The 22,210-nt window shown below is 48.5% G+C and overlaps 1 protein-coding gene across 2 annotated transcripts; it reads left to right on the top strand.

Annotated features, from left to right (window-relative positions):
- The first annotated feature begins 600 nt into the window (after positions 1-600).
- GOSR2 (golgi SNAP receptor complex member 2) lies at positions 601-17,707 on the top strand. 2 transcript variants are annotated; one of them, XM_054224511.1, is made up of 6 exons: positions 601-676; positions 3,523-3,587; positions 6,431-6,539; positions 7,630-7,762; positions 10,565-10,705; positions 14,517-17,707. In XM_054224511.1, exons 1-6 carry the CDS (start codon positions 648-650, stop codon positions 14,676-14,678), a joined length of 639 nt encoding a protein of 212 aa, XP_054080486.1. In that variant the 5' UTR covers positions 601-647; the 3' UTR covers positions 14,679-17,707. The 2 variants fall into 2 exon arrangements, with proteins under 2 accessions (XP_054080486.1, XP_054080487.1); XM_054224512.1 differs by lacking the exon at positions 10,565-10,705.
- The last annotated feature ends 4,503 nt before the right edge of the window (positions 17,708-22,210 follow it).

Here is a 22,210-nt window from a genome sequence, read left to right as displayed (position 1 = left end):
CAGATATCTTCACTGACATCTTCACTGACCATCATGGGAATCTAAAATAACTACTTCACAGGGTCCACACCTGACAGACTCATGGATTGGTTTGGGTGGGAAGGGACCTTCAAGCCCATCCAGTGCCACCCCCTGCCCTGGGCAGGGACACCTCCCACCAGCCCAGGTTGCTCCAAGCCCCGTCCAACCTGGCCTTGAACCCCTCCAGGGATGGGGCAGCCACAGCTTCTCTGGCAGAGGCACCACATGGTTCAGGTCGGTTTGGGTGGGCTCCAAACACCCACACTGGGATGACCCCTCCCTCCCTCGAGCCCGGCGGAGCTGACCATGAGCAGACGCGGAGGCCAACCAGGGGGGAAAGAAGACAACTGCCGGCTTCTGGGGGTCAGACGGCGGGTAAAAGCACGGCACCCATTCCACAGGGCCCTGTGAGGCCACATCCCGCCGCCCCACAGCGCCCCCCGCCGCCATCTTCCCCCCCGCCCGCCGCGGGCTGTCCGGCAGCGCCCCCTGGCGGCCGCGCCGGGAGCTGCGGGCGGCGCAGGCGCCTGGAGGGCGGTGGTGGGCGTGTCCGCGGGCGGCGGAAGCGGAAGTCGGTGGGGCCGGAAGTGAAGGGCGGCGACGTGGGCGGTGGAGCGGCCGCTGCGATGGAGGGTCTCTACCACCAGACCAACAAGTGCGTGAGGCGGCGGCGGGCGGCTGGAGGGGGTCTGAGCCCCGCGGGGAGGCGAGGGGTCGGGATCGGCCCCTGCCGTCTGCCCGGGGAGTGCGGTGCGGTGCGGTGCGGGGGGAGAGGGCGAGGGCGAGGGCGCACGGCCTGCCGGCGGACCGGCGCCCTCCAAAAGCTTTTTCTCTCATAAAAATTCCCGTCACCCGCCCCGAAGCGTTGTCCTGAGGACTGTGCTTCGGCCGAGGAAGGAAGGAATGAAGGAAGGAAAAGCCTGTCCCTCCGGGCTGTCCGTCTCTCTGTCCGGAGAGCCAGCCCGCTTTAGCCACGTCAGTCCCAAAGCAAGCCAAGCCTGCTCGCCTCGGGATTTTAAAACACAGGATTGCAAGTATTCACTGCAAACATGGGATTCTGTGCTACTAGGTGTACATACACTTAAGGCATGTAAATTTGATTGGGGTTTTATGGCGTGTAGGGGTTTCCTGGCGGCTAGCAGACACAATTTAAGCCACCTCAGGAACTGTGTGACCCCATGACGATAAAACCGGCTCTGTTTCACAGACAGTGCTAATCTGGGGAGGTAGAAGTGGTATGAAAATTGCAAAATAAGGCAAAAAATCTTGCAGCTTAGTGTGAGAACGCTCACCCAAAGCTTGTGAGAAAGAGCCAAAGGAGACAGTTAGTATTCCAGCTTTTAGTGGTAGTGGGTTTCTCTGTTGAGCTCTGTTGAAGGAGGTAGTGTGGTAAGAAGGAGTCTTTAATTGAACAACACTATAGAGTGACCTGTAGGGAAGAGCAGGAAATCCTGCTGTTGATCTAGAAATGCACACCCATAATAGGAACTCTTATTGATATGGGGAGTAGTCTTGTCTTGTTCCCATTTCCATATTCCCTTATTCTGTGATCACAGAATGGTTTGGGTGGGAAGGGACCTTAAAACCTACCCAGTGCCACCCCCTGCCCTGGGCAGGGACACCTCCCACCAGCCCAGGTTGCTCCAAGCCCCATCCAACCTGGCCTTGAACCCCTCCAGGGATGGGGCAGCCACAGCTTCTCTGGGGATTGTAGTCACTGAGTTGTGTTTCTGTTGTAGTTTGTTGTCAGTCTGGGGTTACTCTGAATTTTTAAACTCACTTCCCACCTCTTCCCTATATTTACTCTATTTTCTGCCATGGGAAGAATCCTGGTGGGCATGAAGTAGTTTTTCTGATCCAGTTGCACATTATCTGATTTGTCTCCTGCTCCTGGCTTTCTAAACAGGTATTTTAAGAGCAATGCGAGTCTCAAGGTGTCCTAGGGCATCCTAGAGAAACTGATTGAAAACCAAACTATAGAACAAGTATGCATTGCAAGATACCAGATATTGAATTGGTTCTCTAGTTAATTCCAAGTAACACGGTACTTATGACATACTCAGTTATCTCTTTAGCAGCACAGTGTTGGGATTTGAAAGGTTGCCCTGGTAGTTATTAAAAAAAATAAATCTCATAACTGAAGAAGAAATATTTTACTACTCTGTAAAGTAAGTTGGTTTCAGAGGTCTGGCTTCATAAACGTTTGTGCTGCAGTTATCAAACAGTACATATACCAGAAAAAGAGTCACTAATATGACCAGAATTATGGTCTCTTAAATTTTTTTTTAGAAAGATAATGATAATTTTGTAACTTTTTAAGTGTATTTCTTGAGTTCTGAATCCCTGCTGCTGTGAGGTTGTTCACACCAAGTATGACCAAAGGTCCGTCTGTGGGTGTTCAGCATTGCCTAACTGAGGTCTCTAGGAAAGACAGTAAGAAGTGGGCAAACATCTGTGATACTTCTGTTGAATATTGTCCCGATCTCCCAGAAACGTGTGGCTTGGGGACTTCTTGAAACAGAAGAATTTAACAACCATCAGTGCTTAGGATTTTTGTTTTTTTCCTTTTGCTACTGCTTGTTCAGCATCAGGAGTTCCTTCTCTTCAGTTTTAAGCTATGTTTTAATTTCATTTGATACCTCTGTAATTCATAGGTTGTAAGAGACAGGGAGAGTCATTCCTTATTCACCTTCTCCTGTGCCATTTATGCTCTAGGGTATCGCTCCGCTATCATCTCCAGTCCAGACTGGACAACAGTTTCTTACATAAAAGCTGCTCTGTAATAAGAAGTTTTCATAATCTTTATTGTCCTTGTCTGATCCTTTGCTGCTGCTTCGGTTTTCTTTTTGAGAAGGGAGGGACAAAACTTGTGTTTAGTGTTGAAGATGTGCACTGCACACTTGTGCAGTGACAAAAAGGTGTGATATCGTATCAGCAGCCTGGAGTTTAGTGGTGGACGTAGGTAGTATTTCACTGCAGATCTATTATTAAGGTCTCGCTTGCACCAACCCTTCTCCCAGTCACATCTTCCCTCTGCCATGCTCCCCACTTGTGAGTTCCTAGCGTGAATCTGAAATCTTGTCTCCGTGGTTGTATTGGAGTAGGTAGATCTTAATGGCTTTCAGCATGCCATTGACATGGGGTGTGACACCGGGGAGAGCCCTAGTTCAGGTTATAGATATGGAAAGGGAGCTAGAACTGGGTTGGAAATCCCTGAAGAAAGAAAAAGCCCTTTCACCTTGATTTTTGTTTTTTAAACTGAAAGCTATTTTGTAGCTGCACATTAAGTGAAAGCACAGCTTTCTTCATACTGAAGAACTGGGTTGGGTTTCCATGTTCGGTGATGGGCTGTCTGCACTCAATACCATGTAGCTGATTGCTGTTGTGTTCTAAAAAGTACTTCTAAGTAAAAGAAACTGAAAATTAAGGTATTGAAAAATGATTTGATTTTGTTGCTGTTAACCGACTTCTCTGGTTAATTTACTCTTTGTCTTTTGATAGGCAAGTCCATGAGGTCCAATCTTACATGGGGCGCCTGGAGACTTCAGACAAAGACTCAGTACACTGTAAGTAACTAATTAGTCAGAAAAGCCCCACTCCAGCACTGATTTGATTTAGTTTGAATCTTTAACTCTGTGTGCTTTATCATTGTATTTACAGTCATTATTGGAACAAATTTGGCTCTCATTGTGATCAAGTGGTGAGACACATCACTGATTTGGAATGCATTAAAATTATTTTACTATAATAGGTGATGTACTACTTTACTATAATAAGGTGATGTTTTGTGTGAAGGATGGTCCTGGTTTGAGGACAAGCCACGACAAGGACAGAGCGGAAAAGACAGAGCAAGAATTTACATCAAATCATCTTCCTATTGTAATTTTTTAATTGAAAAATAGTGTTTAGAATGGGTGCTTCTGCAGTGTCTTGGTATGGGAATGCCAGAGACTTTTTTGGTGCTGTTAGATCCTGGAACTCATTGTCAGGGTATGCTGTGGGGGCCTGCAACATGAACAGGTTAAAAACGCCACATTGATGCATTCATGGAGGTATAACGAACACACTGAGGTGGACAGAACTGCAAATTCAGGACGTCACCGGGCTAGTTTGTTATGAGCTCAAAAAGCTGAGAAATGTGATTGTATGTCTGTCCTGTCATTTTGCTATTCCTTAAGCATCCACTAACTGGCAGTCTTCCCCAAAAGATGCTTAGTCCAGGTTCTGGGGAAAATGCTGTGATTTGGTGTGCAGGAATTTAAGCAGGATGATGCTGGCAGTTCTGGCTTGCATCAGAGCCAGAGCCTGTAATTCCATCTACTTATGAGAAATATGTGGAACAGCTAGGTCTGAAATTACTTCAGTAAATTTGGACTATAACCCTGTGCAAATAAAATGACTGTAATAAAATACTATGTTATGTTGTGGCAGGACTTTTTACCTCGGTGCAGAATTGGCAAATGTATTTTGGACCTGTGTTTGAAGCCTTAATTCCTGTATGAGTAATTGCTAATGGGCCTCATCAGGAACTTCTGAAGTGAGAGGACACTGCGTTGACCAGCTACGTTTGGGCACATGTTGACTGACTTCTGTTGCCCTAAATATATTTGTGAAGCGTGACTTCGCTGTAAAAAGGGCTGTGATAAGTTTCCTATCAAAACAGAATGACTGTTTTTTGTGGTGGTTGTACTGCTTCTAGTACAATGCCAGACGTCCTGGCCTGCTGTTCACTGGATGTGATTTTGAAACCTCTTGAAAATTTGTATAATTTGCCATCTTGCCTCTGCTACTTGAGACTGTTTCAAGAGATAGAGTTGTGTACCATCTTCCATAGTCAATACATGAACATAGTTTCTCTCTATATATGAAGATACAGGTGTGTGCTCTAGATATTAGTGTGTATTTCAGAACTTATGGAAAAAGGGTAATCCCTTTTTTGGGGATTACCTCTTTTGGCTGAAGAGCAGGAACAGGAGCCAGGGAATCAAACTTTCTGTTGCGGCTTTCCTTTTCCATCTTTGGGCAAGTAATCTCTTCTTGCTCAGAGAAGTGTGAGATGACCAAAACCTGACGTAATTGTCTGTCTGCTCTCCTGGTTGCTTTTCTGTTAAGTTTAGCCGTTGTAAATGATAGAGAGATGAATTAGGACACAATTGATTTGTGTCTGTATGTGTGAGTTACGTGCTCTTTGACTGTGTGGGATCAAAGGGCAAAGAAAAGGGGCTGTATCTGCTCTCTGCTTTTCTGGGTTCTGCTGAGTGCGGTGAAGTCCTGAGGTACAGCGGAGAAGTTAGCAGTTGGTTAATAATGTTTGTCTTTATAGCTCTTTAATCTTAAATGCAAAATAAGAACAAATGGTGCTTGTAGGATTTGGCAATTATTTATATTGGGTCTGACCATGGCTTCAGGACTGTCCTCATGGCAGCACAGACGTTGACGGTGCTTCTGTCCTCTTAATAATGGGTCTGGGGACGTGCTCTGGAGGGTGCGTACCTTCAACCTCGTAGCTCACCTTCTTTAAAAGCAGGAATGTCAGGTGATTAATAGTGCTCCGGTCCTTCAGCCTTCTGTGCAGTTCCTGAAGTTGTGAAATGCTGGGTTGTGACATGGTTAGAAAATGTGGTTGTCAGGTGAGGAAGGGGGTTGTGGCTTGTACCGAGTTTTGCTGTACAATGACTACGGTAACTGAAACCAAATTGCTCTTTTTTTTCTCCAGTTGTATCAGTTTCCTATCTCGTTAAAGTATATGAGTTTTCACTGTGTACTATTGCCCCTCTGCTATGTCAGTGCAGATTATCAGAAGCAATTGCAACATAGATGATTACAGAGGCAATTATTTTGTGGCCTTGATTTCCACCTGCCAGGGCTGCTCTGCCCTGTTTCGGCCATGTCTTTCTGAGCTCTTTGGCCACTCTGCCAGTTCCTGTCACCTCTGAATCCTCCTGCTGTAGGTATGGGTGATGTGTATTAACTCTGTGTTAACAGTTTTCAGAGGTTTAGATCGCCATTGTTGTGAGAATCACCTTGGCTATTATATATTGTACATAATATATGTTATTTGCTTGTGTGAGCAAATCCCGCTGAGGGAACAGGAAGGGGCTGCAGGGGGGAATGTGGGAGCTTCTAACCCTAATACCTGGAGGTGATAGGGAAGGAAGCTCCGATATCTTGGAAGGAGCAGGGTCTTTCCTTCTTTCTTGAAGGAGGAGGAAAAAGCAAGAGTCTCAAATTACTGAGTTAAAGAAGTGGCTTTTCATGATACGTATAGTTCTTAGATATCTGATTTTCACCCTGTAAGAATTTGCATCTGTCAAGTTTTAAATACTGGTTTGACTGCTTTAGAGTTTCTACCTTCACTCAGATTGCAGTTCTTCAATTCAAATCAAATCACATTTTTATTTCCTTGCAGTAGTAGAAAATGAGATTCAGGCAAGAATAGACAATATATTCAGCAACTTGGAACGTCTGGAAATCCTGTCCAGCAAAGAACCTCCCAATAAGCGGCAGAATGCTAAACTGTAAGTTCACCTTCTTTGCTATGATAGTGCAGTCTTTGTAATTATTTTAATTAATTTTATTGAAGCCCTTTGCCTTTTGATTTGAGTGGAAACCTTTGTACTTTGCATAACTTATCTCTGTGCTCTACAGTAGCAAAATTGAGGCACAGAGGCCAAAATGACTTTCCCGCCTTTAACCACAGACTGGTGATGGAGCTGGATTCATGGCTCTGTTCTGAGACGAGCAGAGCATGGCACTTCGAGGCTTAAAAAATTTCTACTCTGTATAGCATTTGCTTTTAATGGCATTTGTAGAGGTAAGGAGTAAAATTACTTCTGTTGTTGTCATTTTCTCCGGACCATTCTTCTAGCTCTTGGTGGCTAAAATAAGGAGGTTTCCAAAGTTAGCACTGATTTGAGCAGGAGGTTGGACCAGAGACCTCAGACCTCACTTCTAATTTATTCTGTAAATTAGCATTTAGTCCCCAAATGCCTTTGTAGGTACTAGGGGTAGGTTTCATGTCACCTGTGTGAGTGAGGTCAGTATCTGAAATAGTCATCTAGGCTTTCTTTGTAGTCATCAAATATTTAATCAGAGGCAGCGGAGTTCTGGGTGTTAGTTGTTTTAGCTAGTGGAGATGTCTCCTGTATTGCCCACTGACTTTTAACTCCTTTTAATAAAAACTCAAACTTAAGAACGTGGTGCTAATTAATGAAACTTGAAAGTTTAATCTTTTATGTGCATGAGAGTCATAAAATAGAGACTGTTCAAATCCTACTGTCTTTTCAAATCTTGGTTAAGTGACGGTTCTTCTGAAGAGACGAGTCGTGGGATAGGATGTCTGAGACAGCTCAAGAATTCTGCCTCACGTTCTGTTGTTAGCCTCCAGTGAAGTAAGCACCTCTTTAGTAGAAAAACGAGGTACAGAAGTTCGAAGTCTGGAATATAGGCCTAACATTGAATGTCCTTTGTCTTCTAGATAAGTAGAACCCAGCACTATTTATTCTTCTTTACTGTTAACTTATAATGCTCCGTTGTTCATGTAAAAAACACCAGAAAAGAATGGTATTTTTATCCCTGGAATGTCTTCCCCTTGTTGGTCCTTTCTAGGCGAGTTGACCAGCTGAAGTATGATGTTCAGCACCTGCAGACAGCTCTGAGGAACTTTCAGCATCGCCGTTACATCCGGGAGCAGCAGGAGCGACAGCGAGAAGAGCTGCTCGCGCGCACATTCACCACAAACGTAAATATTCTTTATTTTAGATCTCTGTGTTCTAGAAGCCATTGTCTCTTCAGAGAAGTTTCAGGCAAAACAAAGGCATGACTCTGAGTGGATTGGTGCTGGGAGGTGTAAACAAAATAAAGATAGAAAAGAATAATGATATGTGTTGAAAAAGTACCACTCTTCTGAGGAGAAGTTGGGCTATTAAGAGGCAGTAGTAAAAGACTCCAGAAGCTGCTGCTCCTGTTTTATCCAGTGCAGCTCCACCTGACTTCATAGTTTCCAAAGGGTGAATGAGGTGGGTACCAAAGTATCCATTTTACTCAGATTTGTGTCAAATGTCTTTGTCAAATCCTGAGGCTTGTAAAATGTCTGGCTTTTATACACCCTGCTGTCAGTAGACGTCGGCAAGCTTTCATTTGTCCCAATACAATTCACACAGCTGGGAAAAAAAACCCTTGCTTTTTACCTATAAAAGATTCAAAGTTATTAATAACAGGAATGGGTTTTCACCTGTTCTTCTTAATTCTGAGTTCCTCCGCTGGGGAGTCCCCCCCAGTGCAAATTCCTAGAGGGATTTTGCTGTGAATATGTAGGTTTGCTTTAAGATTTCAGTTTTCTGTAACTCAAAAGCAAGTCTTTTTTTTTGTTGCTGTTGTTTTGGGTTTGTTTAGGGGTTTTTTTTGAGTTTTTTTTTTTTTTTTTCTTTTTTTAGTGAAAGGCATCCAACCTACCGTTCATTATCTGTGTTGTCATCCGCTGTTAGGGCAAGGAGGAATGAACGTGAGCAGTCCTATTTTTTAAGATTTGGGAGGTTTGATGCACTTCTCAAAGCCATAAAGATGACGTCTAGCATTTTGTTGGCTGTTTCAAAATTATAAAGCAGACTCGAAAGGAACACTGAAATTTGAAACCTGCTTTGTTTTCAAAACACTGTGCTGTTCCTCTGCAAACATGGAGAAATTTTCCTGTAGGAAAACTTGTCCAGAAATAAAACGCGTGTGTATGTGGAACAGATTTGAAGGGCCGTAGCAGGCTTGCAAATGCGAAATAAATGTGAATTGGTTTTTTTCTCCTTTAGATGCTGAAAGACGTCTCAATGAAAAAAAAAAAAGCATGACTGCTTTATATTTCTTGTTACAAAACCGTAACTTTTAAAGAATGACCCTTTAATAGGAAAAAGATGATTTATTTGTCAGTTTTGGTCATCTGTTTTGGTTTCTGTTTCTGTATTACCCTATTCTATGAAATAGAGATGTCAGCTGAGCATGTGAGCATCCTGAATAAATCACGCTAACACACATAACAGCTTTTGAAAGCTTTGGCAGTGTTCTGAACATTTTGCTTAATTTGAAGATAAATATGGCCTTTATCTTTAAAGCCTTCCCCTGTACCATTCTGGAGAAAACCACTGACAGCAAACAAAGGGTACGATGCCATCTAGTCTTCCAGTGAGGAGGGTCGAAAATCTACTTTGATATTTTTCTTGCTGCCTTGTGGTGTATAAAAAAAAAACCAAAACCCTACAAGCTCCTGGTGTAGGAAATGGAATCCCTGCTGAGTTGAAGTTTAATAAATATCTTAAACAATAGCCATTCCGATGCAAATCCACCTGTTTCTGCTCTGGAGACTCGTGTAAGACAAGACTCTTGTTCCAACCTCAGTGCTTCGTTAGCATCTGATCAGAGAGGTGTGTGCTGTCGCGGCTTCTTCACCCAGTACCATGGACTCTGGAGCTGCTTCCAGCTCTGTCCTTTATTCTTCATTCTTTTACAGTAAGCAGGGCCCCCGCCTGGGCAGTGCAGCATCTAGCACTGGATCGTACACATCATTCCCATATTAACTTTTTTTTTTTTTTAAACAATAATAGCCAGAGTCTACTCAGAGCGGGTTTGGTATTGTTACCGAGAGCTGACAGTCAGGTGTAGGGTGTTACCCATCTTCTGCCCTAAAGGTGATTCTGCATTTTGGTAGTTCTTGTTCCGAGTACCCAGAGGCGGGTGAGACGGTGTTTCCAGGCTCACCTCTCACCGGTGTCACGATTCCTGCTGGTAAAACGATGTGGGAGTGATGAGGGATGATCTTGACTCTCGATGGAATGGTGTCCAGGAAGATTAAACTGGAGGCCTTTGAAAGGCAAAAGTGATCACGCCCTCTCACCTCTTGTACAATCTACGTTACAGAATTTTATCCAGTTATTTCCATTTCAAGATTCATAGTTTGTAATTTAGCTAGTGCATCTTTTTTTAGGTAAGGCCTTGGGTGTTGAGAGAGTCAGACCTTCATGGACTTAGGTTCCCGTTTATTTGCCCTCGCTATCAGAAATTTGCCCCATGTTGTAAACTTACAGAATGTCATCTCCCAGACATTGTGTGTCGCAGGCCTTTTATCACTTAGAAATGTGGTATTAAATCTTTCAGAAGTCTTTCACTTGCAATGATCAACTGACTCCTTGTTAAACACCTTCTGTTAGCTTTGATGCTCTCTCTTGTAATACCCTTTCCTATATAAATCGTAAACTGAGATTATAAAAAATTCTCCACTTTTAATCTGACTTTTTATCCTTCGAGATCTAATTGCAGTTGAACAGCTGAGCCGCTTTGCCTTTTGGCTTGCTTCCCCTAGGCTTCTCGAAATTACTTTGTTTCACTTGAATATTAATGTTGTGTTTAATATCCTTATGAAAAAAATGTTTAAAACATAATCCTCCCAAGTCCTGTCAAGTTTTTGCCACGCCTGTTTCTGCATGTTCTTTTTCTGGATCTGACTGTGTTGGGGCAGTACGAGCGAGCGGGTAACCAAGACCCTGCGTTTCCCCCACAGGACTCTGACACCACCATCCCGATCGACGAAACATTACAGTTTAACGAATCCCTCCAGAATGCCCACCGTGGCATGGATGATCTTATTGGCAGTGGGACCAACATCCTTCAGGGGCTGAGGGACCAGAGAGTGACATTAAAGGTGGGGGCATTGTTTTTTACCAAAAAGACCCCACGTTTTTCTGCGTTCGTGATGACCAGGCTAAGTAAAATAAATACGTTTGTGTCAGTACAGCGCTTCAAGCTGAGAGTGCTGGGAAAGGCCCAAACTGCATTTAACTAAACCGGAAACGCTGACATTTTATCATTTATTAGGAACATCTTTAAGCTCTTTTTGTGGCTGGATGGCCTAGCAGCCTTCACCTGCACAGGAGTTAGTATCTGGAGTGCGGAATGTTATGTTTTATTCCCTTTTGGGTTTTTTGTTTGTTTGTTTGGGTTTGTTTTTTTTTGTTCAGCGCAGAATGGGAAGCGATGGCTGGTGAGGATGCCGTGCCTCAGCTGCCAGCTTGTGGCCAGTGAGGGATCCTTCGGGTCAGAACTGTAACAGTGAAGGTGTCGGTGTGTCTCTGCCCGCTGCTACTGACAGTCTCTAACTCTGGGAGCGTCATGTTCGTGTGTTTTCAGGGGGATATTTCGTCTCACTCGCAGATGAGGAAACATCTGTTTGTCTCCCTTTTCCCCTTAGCTGAGCTTTTCTTACACTGTCAAAGACTGTGGCATGTTTACGAATCTGGCAGAGGCAGCTGGCCCAGAGACAGCTCATCAAGATAAATGGGTTCATGTGGGAGCGCGTTAACCTGTGTAACTTCCTGGGTATTGCCTATAAATAGACGGGTGTGAACCAAGTATTCCCAAATTGCCACAAGGCTTTAACTGTTCTAGTTGTGCTATTCCACTGTCCCATGGACTGCAAGAATTGAAGAGTCTTCACTGTGTGACAGGTCTCAGAGGGTTGTGATTAATGGAGCAGGGTCGAGTTGGAGGCCCGTACCCAGTGGTGTCCCCCAGGGGTCAGTCCTTGGACCAGTATTGTTTAACAGATTCATCAACGACCTGGACGAGGGGACAGAGTGTATCCTCAGCAAGTTTGCTGATGATACCAAACTGGGAGGGGTGGCTGACACTCCAGAGGGCCGTGCTGCCATCCAGCGTGACCTGGACAGGCTGGAGAGCTGGGCAGAGAAGAACCTCATGAGGTTCAACAAGGGACAGGTGTAGGGTCCTGTACCTGGGGAGGAAGAATGTCAGGCACCAGTAGAGGTGAGGGGTCGACCTGCTGGAAAGCAGTTCTGGAGAAAAGGATCTGGGGGTCTTGGTAGACAGTAAATTATCCATGAGCAAGCAATGTGCCCTTGTTGCCAAGAAGGCCAACAGAATTCTGGGCTGCATAGGGAAGAGTGTGGCCAGCAGATCAAGGGAGGTCATTCTCCCCCTCTACTCTGCACTGGTGAGGCCACAACTGGAGTACTGTGTCCAGTTCTGGGCTCCCCAGTTCAAGAGGGACAGGGAACTGCTGGGGAGAGTCCAGTGTAGGGCAACAAAGATGAGTGAGGGACTGGAGCACCTCCCTTATGAGGAAAGGCTGAGAGAGCTGGGACTCTTTAGCCTGGAGAAGAGAAGGCTTCGGGGAGACCTTATGAATGTTTACAAGTATCTAAAGGGTGGGTTGAAGGAGGATGGAGCCAGGCTCTTTTCAGTGGTTCCCAGTGACAGGACGAGGGGTAATGGGCACAAGCTGTAACATAGGAAGTTCCGATCAAATATGAGAAAAAACTTCTTTACGGTGAGGGTGACAGAGCACTGGAACAGGCTGCCCAGGGAGGTTGTGGGGTCGCCCTTCTCTGGAGACTTTCAAGACCTGCCTGGATGCAGTCCTGAGTAACATGCTCCAGGCAGTCCGGCTTTGGCAGGGGAGTGGGACTAGATGATCTCTAGAGGTCCCTTCCAACTCTGAAAAAAGCTGTGATTCTGTGATTCACTGTCTTACTGTTTTTTGTCTTCTCTTCTCCAAGCAAGCTTTTCTTTTGTTCTGAAGTAGCGAGAAAAGACTGCTGCGGAGACAGGAGAAGTGCTGAACTTGAAAGTGCAGCGTCCAGGGGTTTAATGTGAGGTGGATGAAATGACGGTGAAAAATTTGGTTACGTTTTACCAGCTGAGACAGAACCTGATTTCAGCAAAGGGCCTGAATACCTACTCAGCCTTCTGTCGAAGAAGCTGGTTATCTAATTCGGCATTGAAAATCTGTATATTTTATGGATTGAGAAACTGTTTGTGCCTTTAGGTCTAATATACTTGATATAAATTCTGTCCTTGGAGAGCTGTTCTGATCTTAAGTCGGGTTGACATCTAAAACAATTCCCGAATTTCACTTTTTTATTCTTCTGAGACCAAAGATACAGTGGACTGTGAGAACAGAAGCTAGAGTTTTTATTTTAAAGCATGGTAGTAGAGCATTGTCGTGGCAATCTGTGCTATTGACCTTGCTCAGAGAAGAAATAACAAGCCTTACAGCTTTCTGAAGCAGGGTGTTCTGTCAAGGACTTGGACCCAGAAGTCATTTTGAGAGAGCGGGTCCATTTTCATCGCCGTGACAAGGCTGCTTTCAGCAGTACCTGTCTTTGCGCACATATAGGAGTGATGGAGGCTGCTCCTGGACCGTGTCTCTCCGATAGCACGCTGTGAGCTGCGCAGTGCAGCACCGCTGCTGTCGGTGTGGTACCCGTTTGACTGTTGTCTGCCACCAAGCTGTGCCATTGTGACTCTGCAGCCGTGAGTTCTCTCCCTTCTTCCCAGAGGGGATGATCCAGCTCTGAACTGTGTACAGAGCACGTCTACGTGCCTGTATTTCAGAATGATTTGGGTGGGAAGGGACCGTAAAGCCCACCCAGTGCCACCCCCTGCCCTGGGCAGGGACACCTCCCACCAGCCCAGGTTGCTCCAAGCCCCGTCCAACCTGGCCTTGAACCCCTCCAGGGATGGGGCAGCCACAGCTTCTCTGGGCAACCTGGGCCAGGGGCTCACCCCCCTCACAGCCAAGAATTTCTTCCCAATATCTCACCTAAATCTCCCCTCTCTGTTTAAAACCGTTCCCCCTTCGTCCTGTCGCTCCACCCCCTGATCCAGAGTCCCTCCCCATCTCTCCTGTAGGCCCCCTTTTAAGTACTGAAATACAAATTTCACACAATTTCCTTCGACTGTTGCCCTGAAAATAAAGTAGGAGGATTTCTGCTGTGCTGCAGCAGTGACTCCCTTGGCTCGTTTCCTGGTACCTCCCGTCGTGCAGCTCACTGGATTTACCTTCCACGCGGTAACTGGTGGCATCCACATTCTTAATAACACCAACCGCTCCGGCAGCGGAGCAAATCTGAGGTGTGGGCCTGCCTGCAGTACACCTGCTGGCGGTCTTTGTCCAGTGCTTTTCTCCGGAAGGGTTTATTGAAATTGCAGAAATTACTTTTTTTTTTTTTTTTAATGCTTTTTCATTGCCCTGTACCATTAGCCTTACAAGTTTCTGGACCTCCTTTGCAGTCTCTTGTTGGTATGAACTGCACCTCGGCAGGAGGGAAGTTCTGCAGGAAAGGTCTGACCAAGAACCTTCCAGCTCTTATTAGACTGTGTCTGAAAAAGGACCAGAAAAACTCTTTGTGCCTCCGTAGGGAGTGCGTTTTCTCTGAGCCGCTCTTTACGATGTCTCTGTCTGGACAATTGTTCTGTATCATTAACCACGTTCCTGTTCGTGTGTGTGAAATAACGAGTCTCATCGTCCAGCTGTTTCCAGGGGCCTGTGGGCATCTCCTCTCAAATTGTAGGAACTGTTGGCTGATAGCAACTTCCGTCCGTCAGAATTCATCCCTTGCCATCCGTGATGAAATATTCTCGGACTGTGGAATAAGAAGTGTTTGGACCATGACGTTAATTTTTTCTTTGTTTGGTTTTTTTTTTCTTCTTAGGGTACTCATAAGAAGATCCTGGATGTTGCCAACATGTTGGGCTTATCCAACACAGTAATGCGGCTGATCGAGAAGCGAGCCTTTCAAGATAAATACTTCATGATTGGGGGAATGATTTTGACTTGTGTAATTATGTTCCTCGTCGTGCAGTACCTGACATGAGCTACCAAACTCTTGCTGGAGGAGGTCACCGTTTGGAGCAAGATGGACTGTCCTCCACACTGTCCTTTCCTCTGAGCGCCGCTTTGGCTGAGCCCCTCCTGTCAACTTCAGAGTTTACAAATCCCACTCGGACACACGGCACGTGGAAAGCACGTCGGGAAGCACATTTTTCTGGGGGCGCTGAAGGGCCCTCTGAAAATATCCCTGGCCTTTACTGCTCTCACCTGATTGTCTGCAAGGTTAACGATCCGCTTAAAAAGGAAGCAGAAGTGAAATTTGTGCCCAGCTGTATTGCGAGGTAGCAGCGGCCTTTTGGGTGGGCAGGGATGAGGGGATGTAGCGAGCCTTTCCTGCGCCTGCTGGAGGTGGCCCCGGTCGCTGGATTTTGCAATGGAAGAATGCCACCAAGGAGAATTTCCCGTTGTGGGCACGCTCCTGCGGAATAAGCGTGCAAAAAGAGGCGGGAAGTGAAGGTATTCCCATCTGCAAACCCACCGCGTCGCTTGGAGGGAGAAGGATTTGTGGGGAAGGGTCTGAAAGCGCGGTTATAACCTCAGCCAACTTTTATGTTTACGCGTACAGTATTAACCAGCACAAACCTTCCCGGTTTAGGCTGAAACGCATCTCGGCTTACCCAAGGTATGTTTTGGTACCTTTTTATGCCCCGCTGCTTCCCAGTGGAAGCTGAACGCTGCGTGCTCCCGCCTGCTCTCGCTCTGAGGCACGTCAGGGCTGCGTCGTCTTGCCGTGCCGCCCGCCAGATCCGGCCTCCCGCAGCTGTAAGACACATTTTTCAGCGCTGGTGCGCATCACGTTTTGGTGGGTTGTATTGTTCGCTTTCTGAAGCGGTTGGTTGGGGTTTTGTGCTCTGTAGCTGGCGTTTGTTGTGAATTGATGAAGGGGGCCAGTCCTCCCGGCGCTCAGACTCGGGTTTGCAGGGTTTGTGTTCCTGGAAGCGGGACGGGCTCTCGGCTGCGCTTTGCGTTCAGGGTAACGGCGGGGGACCTTTCACCCGAAACCCGCTGTCGTCAGAAGAGTTTCCTGAAGTGGCGTGCCGTGGGACGGCAGACATCCCTCATCCCTGGGAAGGGTGTTCTTTGTGTTATCGTTTGTACCTGCAAAATGGCTGCGGAAGACATTCTCATACCTGTCGCCTCACGGAGATGACAGCCGGCGCAGACGGATCTCCTTGGCTGCAGACACCAATCCACGGTTATGAAATGCCTCATCGTTTAAATATGGTACTTCTCTCCCCGCGGACCGCCACAGGATTTTGGGCGTCATCCACTTCCATCAGTGGTCAGACGCGTTCCCATCCCGATGCGTGTGGAGCATTTCCAGAGGTCTGACGGTGGCCCAGAAGTGCCACATTCAGAGGATGGGGCACAATGCTGGAAATTCTTTCATTTTCTTTTTTTTTTTTTCTTCTGTCTGGAATGGTTGTGGGTCTTCGGTAACAGGTTACAAGTTCTGCATCCTCTTTGCTGCAATCAGCTCTGCTTTGATGATTACGTAGCCTGTTGCAAACTTGGAGAAATGGTATTAATAACTGTAAATAAAAATAAATGGATTTCGGTTAATATGGGCAAGCGAAAGGGGCTTTAGCCGTGCTCATTTACAGTCACGTGACTAAAGCGTTGACTGGCCTGTGTGCCATGGCCTGGCTTTAAAGCCCAGATGAGAGTACCCAGTTTGACCAGCTGCCACAGGCCAGTCGGCTTCTTACTGGGAGCCCGGGGCAAGGGAAGGGCCAGCAGCGCCTGCAGGAGGGGCGGCCGATGCGCCATCAGCGCCCGGATAATCCTGTCGGATGGTTCAGCAGAAGACAGCAGGGAATCCTCCATGCCCGTCGGGTGCCCCGTGTCCTGCCCGCCTCCTGGCTGGCTGTTCCTGTGCTTCTCCGCGTGTTTGATGCTTCTCGAGTGATTTGTGCTCGTCGCGTTCCACGGCCGAGGAAACCCAGCAGCCGGCCAAGCACGGAATCGGTTTTCATTGGAGCCTGGGGGACTGGGGAATTAAAAGGAAAAGAGGAAGTCTGCAGTGGGAGATCATCTGTCTTACTGTATCTTTAATCTAAATTTACCTTAAATTTATTTTAAATGTGAAATCTGATAGGTTCAGCATACTACAGGCTTGTGAGACCGTCGTCTGTGAGAACAGTTGGGCACCGTGTAAGGGATCCCCAGCAAATCTCTTTCTGTTCTGATAAACCGGGCCAGTTCCACCTTGATTTTATAAGGTTAGGGTTTAGCGCTTAGAGGATGGCATTTGATGGTGTCTGAAGTTTATTTAGTTGCGACCTGGCGTAGCAGGATTTCTCTTACACCAAGGTGGGACTCCAGCCAACTTGTTTTCCTTCTTTGGCTTGCGGCAGGAGCCATAAAATAATCAAACTGGATTTTTTTTTTCCTGTTTTTGAGACTAGCTTGGCATTTTCATGCCTGTTTCTCTGTTCATTGATTTTGCCTTTTTAGAGTCTCCTTGTCCTTCTGTAGGCTGATGTCCTTTTTGTAAGCAAAGTGTCCTTGCTGCTTGCCGTGTCTGAAGGCCAGATGTAGGGCCTAAAGGAGCCACTTCGGTAACTGGATTTGATAATGTGCAACTTCAAATTCGTACTACATGTGATGTCCAGAATCATTTATAAGAGCGTCTGTGCTGTCTCGGTGTAAAAACCTGGAAGCCTCGGTCATTCCAGCGTGCCACAGTAAGAGCACGGGGTCCAGGGTCCTGCTGACGTGAAATGGGACGGAGCTGGAATGCTGGTGCTCCACACGCTGCTGCTGCAGCTCTGAAGTTCCTTGTCTTACGAAAGACGGCATTTCCTTCAACAGAGCTGTTCCGCTTCCCAGCTTCTGGGGCAGAGCAGGCGTTCCAGCTGGTGGGTGAACTGCTCTCTGACAGGAGGACACTGTGGAAACTAACTTGCCTCTGGAAAAAAAACTTTTTACCAGTATTTTATACCTAAAGGGGCAAGGGTGGGACATGATGTGATTCATGTCATGTGAATAAAGATTTTTTTTCAATCAAAACGAAGTTGGTTACTTTGACTTAACATGTAACGTGCCCAAATACTTAAACGACTGGACAAATTCCAGTATTTTAAATCTTGATGCACATGAAGCAGAAGGCTGGTTCGGCCAAATGGGGCACCTCTGCCGGAGCTCAGCTGTGAAAGGAAGTTCCCTGAAAGTGAAGCTGTGGTGGGCTACCATGACGAATCCCAGACTGGCCAGGGTTGGCAGGGCCCTCTGGAGATCATCCCCTCCAACCCCCGGCCAGAGCAGGGTCACCCAGAGCAGGTGGCACAGGAACGCGTCCAGGCGGGGTTGGAATGTCTCCAGAGACGGAGACTCCCCCACCTCTCTGGGCAGCCTGTGCCAGGGCTCTGCCACCCTCACAGCAAAGAAGTTCCTCCTCTTGTTGAGATGGAACTTCCCAGGGGCAAGTTTGTGCCCGTTACCCCTTGTCCTGTCCCCGGGCACCACTGAGAAGAGCCTGGCCCCATCCTCCTGACACCCCCCTTTCAGTATCTATAAGCGTTGATAAGGTCCCCCCTCAGCCGTCTTTTTTCCAGGCTGAAGAGACCCAAATCCCTCAGCCTTTCTCCATCAGAGAGGTGTTCCAGTCCCCTCAGCATCTCGGTGGCCCTTTGCTGTCCCCTCTCCAGCAGTTCCCTGTCCTTCTTGAATCGGGGAGCCCAGCACTGGCCCCAGAGCTCCAGCCGTGGCCTCCCCAGGGCAGAGCAGAGGGGGAGGACGAACCTCCCTCCACCTGCTGGCCATGCTCTTCGATGCCCCCCAGGATGCCATTGGCCTTCTTGGAGTGGACAGATGTTACTCAAAGCCAAAGCCCAGCTGACATTGAAACCAGTGCGGGATAAGAAGGGCTTGTATAAAGGCACTGGTAGCAAAAGGAACCAAAGCCACCAGCCCGAGGCAAGGGGATGCCACAGGAGGCAGGTGGGTGACAGCGGCTCCCGGTGCCCACCAGGAAGGTGGATGGTGGCAGATGCCCCCTGGCAGGGGGAAGCAGGGCCGGCAGGGAGCGGGCTGGCTCTGGAGGCTTCTGTGAAGCCGGGAGCACGGAGCCAGATGGAAACAGGGAGGAGAAACCAGGAAGGTCCCGCACATGGAGGGAGAGGGTGCAGTGGGAACCACAGCAGGGGGGGATGGTGGATTTTCCTCCCAGTCACTGAGACTGGATGGAGCCGGGGAGGGCTCTGCAGAGGAGGGCACCAGCAGGGAGAGGGTCATGGGGACACTCTGGAGCAGCCCCGTCTGCACCTTGCAGTAGGAAGCGGGTCCCACCGCTCCGTGGGGTGGGAAGGTCTGGGCCAGTGTCTGCGCTGGCTCCAGACCAGTATTTTGTACATAAAGGGGCAAGGGTGGGACACGATGTGATTCATGTCATGTGAATAAAGATTTTTTTTATTTTTTTTTTTTTTTTGGAATCAAAATGAAGTTTGTTTTTTGTTTTGCTCCCAGTGATGGCTCGCACTGGTGAGACTGGTGGTGACAGGCTTGTGCGGCCCTGGAAGTGGCGGTGGCTCGGCAGGGAGGTGGGAATGGTGGCAGAACAGGCGTGTGGGGGGAGCAGAGCTCTGCTGTGGGGAGGACACGCAGGACCTCAGCGTGCTCTGCCCGCGCTGGGAGAGGGGCCAGACCTCCCCTCCTCCTGCCCTGACGCCGGTGACGGTGGGGGGGGTCTGGCGTCCCCGTGTCCTGCGCAGCCTTCCCACTGGGTTCTAGTGAAGGACAGCGAAGGAAAAACTTGGGAGGGCAAAATGTGTCTGTTGAGAAAGAGGTCGTGGATATAAAACGTGAGATCAAATCGGTTGGGGAATCAGGTTAGGGGTTAGATTCTCTTTCTCTTGCAATTGTGCTTTGCTCTGCAGTAAGTCGTGTTGCCCACAGCTACGAACCACTTAGGAGACGCGGTGCAGTCCCGGTTTCAGCAGTTAAAAGCCGAGTGCGGCGTGGCTGACGTAGATGCAGATTGGAGGGGGAGATAATGACTAATGAGCCATTCTGGTTGGGTGGGACAGAATGAAGTTAGAAGGGAGATGGCACAGATACAAGTACTAAGGGATGCTTATACTTGTCTAGAGACCAAAGCGTAGTACGTATGCCTATATTATGTGCAGTTTCCAGATGTTAACCCTATAATGCACGATTGCAACCTGTATTGAGCATCAACCCCTCCTTTAGAGTAAAGCAAACCAGTGGTAACACTCCCCCTGCCCGCAGACAGTAGCACAATCCACTGCCTCAACTGTAGAAGAAAAACCTCTTCCAGTCCAACGGCGACAGCAAGGACTCGATGATCTGAAAGGTCCCTTCCAACCCAGGCGATTCTATGATTTTATGATTCTGTGCGTTGTGTTTTCACGTTAGCACCGTGCAAATATAACAATTCCGGCCGTCGCTCTGCAGAGGGTGCTCCTGCCTCGCTCTTTTGTCTTCCCCAGGGGCTGCGGCCCAACCCAGCACCAGCCCCGCGGTGTGGGGTGGAATTTTGGCAGCAAACTGCCTTCTTCCTCCCCAGGCCATCACTTGGCTCTTGTTCTATCGCTCTTGGTTCTCTTTGCGCCTTGATTTAGGGGAGGTAAAAAGCTTAGAGCAAAAAGGCGGGGAATAAAACAGCAACTGTGGACCAGAGAAGAACAGTAAGTGACAGCAACATTCTGGAAATGGGCTGTAGAGGTGACAACCCAGCTGGGCCTCAGGTGACACCAGACTCACAAAATACGGGCAGGTGTATTGTCCGAGACGTGGGCTGTGCTGGACACAGCCAGGGGGTGCTGCTGCCCCTGGCCATCGGGGCATCTCCAGGGTCACCAGGCCGGCCAGCGGCGGGTGGGAAGAGCCCTGTGGAATTCCTCCGGGACCTTGCAGAGCCTGGGTTCCCGCCTGGTTTGGTGACAGGGCTCTGGGATGAATGTACAAGTGCCTGCCTGCCTCCGGAGCCCATGGCAGAGGCCAGCTGGGAGCAGTACGCACAGCTGCCTGCGCAGGTGACATCAGGGATCCCAGTGGCTCTGTGCAGCGTTCCCAGGACAGGGACATCACAGCAGCAAGGATGGGACGCGGCCACAGTCCTCCCCACGCTGACCTGGGCTGGAGCCCCTCTGCTGTGCAGACAGGCTGAGAGAGCTGGGGGGGTTCAGCCTGGGGAAGAGAAGGCTCTGGGGAGACCTTGGAGCCCCTTCCAGTCCCTAAAGGGGCTCCAGGAAAGCTGGGGAGGGACTCTGGATCAGGGAGGGGAGCCATGGGACGAGGGGGAAGGGTTTTAAGCTGGAAGAGGGGAGATTTAGGTTAGAGATTGGGAAGAAATTTTTCCCTCTGAGGGCGGTGAGCCCCTGGCCCAGGTTGCCCAGAGAAGCTGTGGCTGCCCCATCCCTGGAGGGGTTCAAGGCCAGGTTGGCCGGGGCTTGGAGCAACCTGGTCTGGTGGGAGGTGTCCCTGCCCAGGGCAGGGGGTGGCACTGGGTGGTCTCTAAGGTCCCTTCCAACACAAACAATTGTGTAAGTCTATGATTCTATGACCTGTGCACTCCGGGGACCGGGAAGAGCTGCCAGGAGGCACCCAGCCATCGGCAGGGCCGGCAGCTCCATGCAGGAAGGTCCTTCCTGGACACTGGATCGGAGAGGAATGGGCTGTTTCCATCTCCCTGATCTGGAATGTGCGTGTCAGAGCCGCGGACGGAGACCCTTTGGCTGACGCTAGGAACGAAACATGCTGAGCTCCGCAGCGGCATGAGCAGCCCTGGCAGCCGCTGCCTTCATTTCCAGCCTACAGCTGAGCGAGCGCTTGTAAACGAGCTCCCAGCGTTTGGGCTTATGAGTTATAACCTACAACAAAAGCCAGGAAAGGGGAAATGACTTCTTAAATGTGGTTTGGTTGTAAAGCGGAGACGTGGGGCCAGAGCCTGATCTGCCAGAAAAAGGAGACTTTGTGCCGCCTTCAGCAACCCCGGGCAGTCTCGCCTGCTGGGACCTGACGCTCAGCAGCAGGAGGTCGTTCCCTGGGGAGTTAATGGCCACACGCAACTAACGAGCGAGCGCAGCTGAGGCTGAACCGCTGCGGCAAAGCCAGGGGAATACCCACAGCACAAAGGCCGTCGACTCTGGAGAGAGTCCTTGCGCAGCCTGGTCCCCACCACCCCCCAGCTCCCCTCCAGCCTTCCCGACCGCAGACAAAGGAGCCGGACACCGAACTCCAAAGGCAAAACGATGCCAGGAGCTTGTTCACCTTCCAGAACGAGGGAAGTCGGGTATTTTTGCAGTTGGTGTTTCCTTGCTCCACCGGGTAGATCCCTCTCTCTCTCCCCCCTCCAGCACTTTCTGTTTGCTTGTAAACACCCCCATGATGGGAAGTCTTCCTTATCCCCTCTCTTTCTCCCACCCTCTTCCCTTTGGCATGGCCAATACAGTTCAGGACACTGTATTTACGTGTGATGATCAGGTTATCGAATGAATAAACAGGATTTAACAAATCAGAGTCAAAGCTGCTTATTCGCAGGAACAAGGATCC

Source organism: Rissa tridactyla, chromosome 19 (genome assembly GCF_028500815.1).
Source record: "Rissa tridactyla isolate bRisTri1 chromosome 19, bRisTri1.patW.cur.20221130, whole genome shotgun sequence".
Classification (NCBI taxonomy): Eukaryota; Metazoa; Chordata; class Aves; order Charadriiformes; family Laridae; genus Rissa; species Rissa tridactyla.
The sequence above is the reverse complement of the archived record's forward strand: the minus strand, read 5'-3'. Positions and strand labels throughout refer to the sequence as shown.

Excerpts from the sequence above, each read along its gene's own strand:
- GOSR2 (XM_054224511.1), top strand. The coding sequence starts at position 648 with ATGGAGGGTCTCTACCACCAGACCAACAA. Across the intron at positions 6,540-7,629 it reads AAGCGGCAGAATGCTAAACT|GCGAGTTGACCAGCTGAAGT; the intron begins GTAAGTTCACCT and ends GGTCCTTTCTAG. Across the intron at positions 10,706-14,516 it reads ACCAGAGAGTGACATTAAAG|GGTACTCATAAGAAGATCCT; the intron begins GTGGGGGCATTG and ends TTTTCTTCTTAG.